The sequence below is a fragment of the Apodemus sylvaticus genome, chromosome 5 (assembly GCF_947179515.1).
Source record: "Apodemus sylvaticus chromosome 5, mApoSyl1.1, whole genome shotgun sequence".
Taxonomy (NCBI): domain Eukaryota; kingdom Metazoa; phylum Chordata; class Mammalia; order Rodentia; family Muridae; genus Apodemus; species Apodemus sylvaticus.
Genome location: NC_067476.1, coordinates 94,506,925 through 94,511,548, shown reverse-complemented (window position 1 = coordinate 94,511,548; position 4,624 = coordinate 94,506,925). Strand labels below are relative to the sequence as shown.

The 4,624-nt window shown below is 33.5% G+C and overlaps 1 protein-coding gene across 1 annotated transcript; it reads right to left on the bottom strand.

Moving 5' to 3' along the window:
* Positions 1 to 1,190: 1,190 nt before the first annotated feature.
* On the bottom strand, positions 1,191 to 2,147 carry LOC127684525 (olfactory receptor 4F3/4F16/4F29-like). Its single transcript, XM_052181437.1, has one exon. It carries the CDS (start codon positions 2,127 to 2,129, stop codon positions 1,191 to 1,193), a length of 939 nt encoding a protein of 312 aa, XP_052037397.1. The 5' UTR covers positions 2,130 to 2,147.
* Positions 2,148 to 4,624: the final 2,477 nt, after the last annotated feature.

The following is a 4,624-nucleotide window of genomic DNA, read 5'->3' as shown; positions in this document are numbered from 1 at the left end:
GTCCCCTGGTCAAACAAGACTTCGTGCAAGTTCTTGTGTGTGGATTGGATGAAGCATTCTATGAACCCACATATAATTAAGCTAGCAGACATGTAGAGTCTATCTCACTCATAGTTGAATCGGTGAAGTAGAAAATTATGAATGATATATAATAAATGATTGCTCATAGGAACTAGATTTACCTAATTTTCAACACACAAAACTCTCCCAGGGAGGTTGTAACCTCATTCGAGATGCAAAGCTAGGGGCACTAGAATCTGGTAAGGAAAAGTAGACATGAGATGGAGACCAAGGATAGTTAATACTGTGTATCTCAATGCCTCCTATTTCAATGATGCAGTTAATTGCTAGCCTGGTGACTACAGTCATAATGACACACTTGCAACTTGCTTGAAACATGTAAGAATTAAAAGGGGATGTGGAAAAGAAAGAAGTACAGCACTACTTCTGCTCCATAGTGTCAGGATGAGTTAGCATATATGTGCCTATGAGGTACCTAATTGCATACACTGTACCAACTGATAAAAAAAATGCTATAGCTTCATTAGCATCTCAATAATATTATGTAAATTATTTGTGCTGAAATCTGACATAGAAATATAAAAAGAAAAAGTAATATGGAAAACCAGTAAATAAAAAATGTAAATAAATATGACTCTCAGAATGTTAACTGGACAGCTTATATTTGTGTGTATCGAGTGTGTATGTTTGCATATTCTGAATACTTTGAATAATCACATAGACAATCAAAAGAGTGACTAGAGTGTATGCATTTAAAATATGACCCAGATGAATGTCAACTTGAATATTTTTCATGAAGGGCTGGCAGTAAGTCCTGTATGTGAGAAATTTATGTTCACAGAGAGATAGAGAGAGACTGAGACAAAAAGGAAAAATATGTTTCTCTTTCTCTTTTAGGATTTAAAGAACATTTCCATCTTCCATGAAATTAAAAGTTTATTTCACAAAAAATTATTCCTTGTGAATTGAATTCTGCAATATTATAATCTTTGTTTTATAAATATAAACTTCATTCTTCATTATTAGGACAAATTTAAATCTCTCCTCATAGAAGACAAAAGTTACCAAATATCTGTATACATAAATAAATCGTATCAGGGAAAGGAATTGCCACTGAATTTGATCAGCAATGCACTGTGCTCAATGACGAATGTTCACACTGCAATCACTTAGGAGATCTTCCCATATTTTAGTAGCTGTCTGCACACTCTTTTCATAGCTGTCTTCATATCTTGATTCCTCAGTGTGTAGATCACAGGGTTCAGAAAAGGAGTACCAACTGCATCAAATATAGCTAGATATTTATCCAGGTGTGTGGAGGGGGAAGGCCATGTATAGACAAATATTAAAGGACCAAAGAACAGGACCACAACAGAAATGTGAGCAGAAAGTGTAGACAAAGCTTTGGAGGAACCACTTGAGGAATGTTTTTGAACAGTCACTATTATGACAATATAAGATATGACAAGTATGAAGAAGGAGCCTACAGAGATGAAGCCACTGTTGGCTGAAACCATTAATTCTAATTGGTTGGTATCTACACAAGCAAGTCTGATGAACCGAGGAAGGTCACAGTAAAAGCTGTCCAAAATATTTGGTCCACAGAATGGTAAATTTACTATATAAACAAATTGAACCAGGGAATGCATAAGGCCAACCACCCAGGCAGCCACTAAGATGAAAATGCACATTTTTGCATTCATAATGGTCAGATAATGGAGAGGCTTACATATGGCTACATAGCGATCATATGCCATGCCTATGAGCAGCACTACCTCCACACCACCGATGACATGGATGAAAAAGATTTGAGTGATGCAACCCCTAAAAGAGATGACTTTGTGCTTTCTGAACAGGTCATAAATCATCTTGGGACAAGTGACACATGAAACACCTAAATCAATGAAGGAGAGATTGGCCAACAGAAAGTACATGGGAGAATGTAAGTGAGGGTCAGAAGCCACTGTGAAAATGATGAGGGAGTTTCCCATCATGCTAGCCATATAAAACACTGAAGCAAACACAAAGAGAAGTACTTGCATCTTCCAGGAGTTGGTGAGTCCCACGAACATAAACTCTGATACAACGGAGTGATTTGTTCCTTCCATTGCTGCTGTTTTCAGCGCTACCAGAAGGACAGCAGTACAAGAAACTGAAAGTTATGATAGTTACATTAATAGACCACAAAATGTTACAACTCAGGTTATAAAATCTATTTTTGATTTATCAACAAATCTTTATCATAAAGATGAACAAATATATGAACAAGTGCTTACATGTCTACTTACCGGGGGATTGCAAATTTCAAACACTCTACATGACCATTTTAAACTTGTTAAAAGAGCTTTTATTAAAGGATCAAAAGTAGAACATTTGAATTGTGTCTTTAAAAGTGGAAACTTGAACAGTGTTGAGAATATAAATAGGTATATTTGTTTGAGATAGCATATAGCCACCTCCATAATGATTTCAAAATAGAACCTTGGTATGTAACCTCTGTCATTCAATATATATGGCCCTGGATTTTGTCACTGTCAAAAAAAAAAGGAAGAAAGGAAAGAAGGAAAGAAGAAAGGAATGAAGTAGGGAAAGAAGGAAAGAGGAAAGGAATGATGTAAGGAACAAAAGAAAGAAATAAAGAGGGAAAGAAGGAATAAACAGAAAATAGAGAAATAGAGATGATTTTAAAGAGAAAAGTAGGCTGGAAACCTGGAGAAATGGAATGAGAGAAAAATACAGAAAAAGATAGATATATAGAAAGAGACAACTTAGAGAGAGAATTATTAATCAACATTTTGGGAGTTAAACATCTGGAAGAAATGGCACTGCATTGGTCCATGATCATTGAAACATCATTTATAGTAACCAATATGAAAGCATCCTAACTGTTTCTTTATGGATAAGTGGGCAGTAAACACAAATGCTCAGACACAGACACAGACACAGACACAGACACACAGATACACACACACACACACACACACACACACACACACACACAAATACACATAGATCTGACTATTCCATAGCCTTTAAAAGGAAGGGAATTTACGTCTCATAATAACATTAATGAACCTGGGAGTCATTGTGCTAAATGAAACAGAGACACGTGAAGACAAATGAAGAAAGATTTTCTGTATATATTAAATATAAAGAATTCAGGCTTATAAAAGCAAAGAATATGGTAGTGGAACAGGCAAAAAATGATGTGGGGAGAGGGCACGAAGCAAGAAGATTATGGTCTAAAAAATCCAAAATATCCATTGACATGATGGTTGCTTTCTGAAGATCTATGGTATCATGGTGATTATGGACAATGATAATAATGAGTTGCATACTTGGAAATTGCTGAGAGGCTATTATCAATATTCTCACACATAATAAGTATGTGAGGTAAGCATGTTCATTAGTTTAATACATGTAATCAGTATATATGTAATATGTATATAATATGTAATTAATATATATACAATATATATAATGTAATGTACATTATATTCTACCTATAATTTAACTTCATATACATTGCTATGTATTATATATAAAACTTAATCCATTATATACTCATGCTATGAACCAAAATATACACAATACTTATTTGTTAATTGATCCTATAGGAAACAAAAATGGGGAAAATTACCCATTATTCCCATAGAGTTTAGAAATATAGACCACAAAGTGAAGCTTGTGGAAGTTATATAGTGTTCCAGCCCCTGTAATATTTCTGGATTACAGTGAGAGCCTTCAATATAGAAAATTCAATGTCTTAGTTCACAGTCTAGCTAAGTATTTGTCCATAAAATATGATGCATAGGTAAGAATCACTGCCTTGGAGAACTCACCTCATGAACAGATAATTAAGTCTTCTGAAGGTAACCATGCTGTACTAGAAAGCATTTTTTTAAATCTGAAATAAAAAATTTTCACATTATGTTTTAGGTTACTTCTCACTAGAGAATAAACAGCACCATGGACAGAAGATGGACTTTCAATTCAGAAAAACAAAATGCATACCATTGCTCATCCACTAGCAATTTATTATAGAGAGAGAGTTTATTAATCTATTTTAAATATTTAAAAGCTGACAGTTTATGGTGCAGATTAAGTATAACAAGTGGTCAAAACCATGTATCCAGTATATAGATATTCTATGTGAGATAATTACCAAGTATTAATTCTATTGGTTTTTTTTCAGTTTTTTCATGATATTGTGAATACGTGAAATAAATGAATGAATGAAAAAGATAAACAAAGAGCATGAAATTCTATTTCTGAAAGACCTTTCAAAATATATTAATTCTCCCCTTCTAATAAAATATTTTAAAAATATATTAACTACCTCCTATTCAATAAGTTATATTGTTCAAATTACTTTTTAATCAAATTATTATTTAAATGTACTTTTCTTTTGCTTTTTTAGTTTTATTTTTTAATTACCTTTAATCTTTTTTTTTTACAGTCTAGTCATTATCACCATCCTGGTCTGCCCTCCCACAGTTCCTTATCCAATTCCCCCTCCCTCCAGAACACTATGCGTCTCCTTAGTGCTTATAATTAATTAAGTGTATTTACTAATTCTCAACTAGATTCATCTTCAATCAAA

Coding starts and splice junctions, on each gene's coding strand:
- LOC127684525 (XM_052181437.1), bottom strand. CDS start 2,129: ATGGAAGGAACAAATCACTCCGTTGTATCAGAGTTTATGTTCGTGGGA.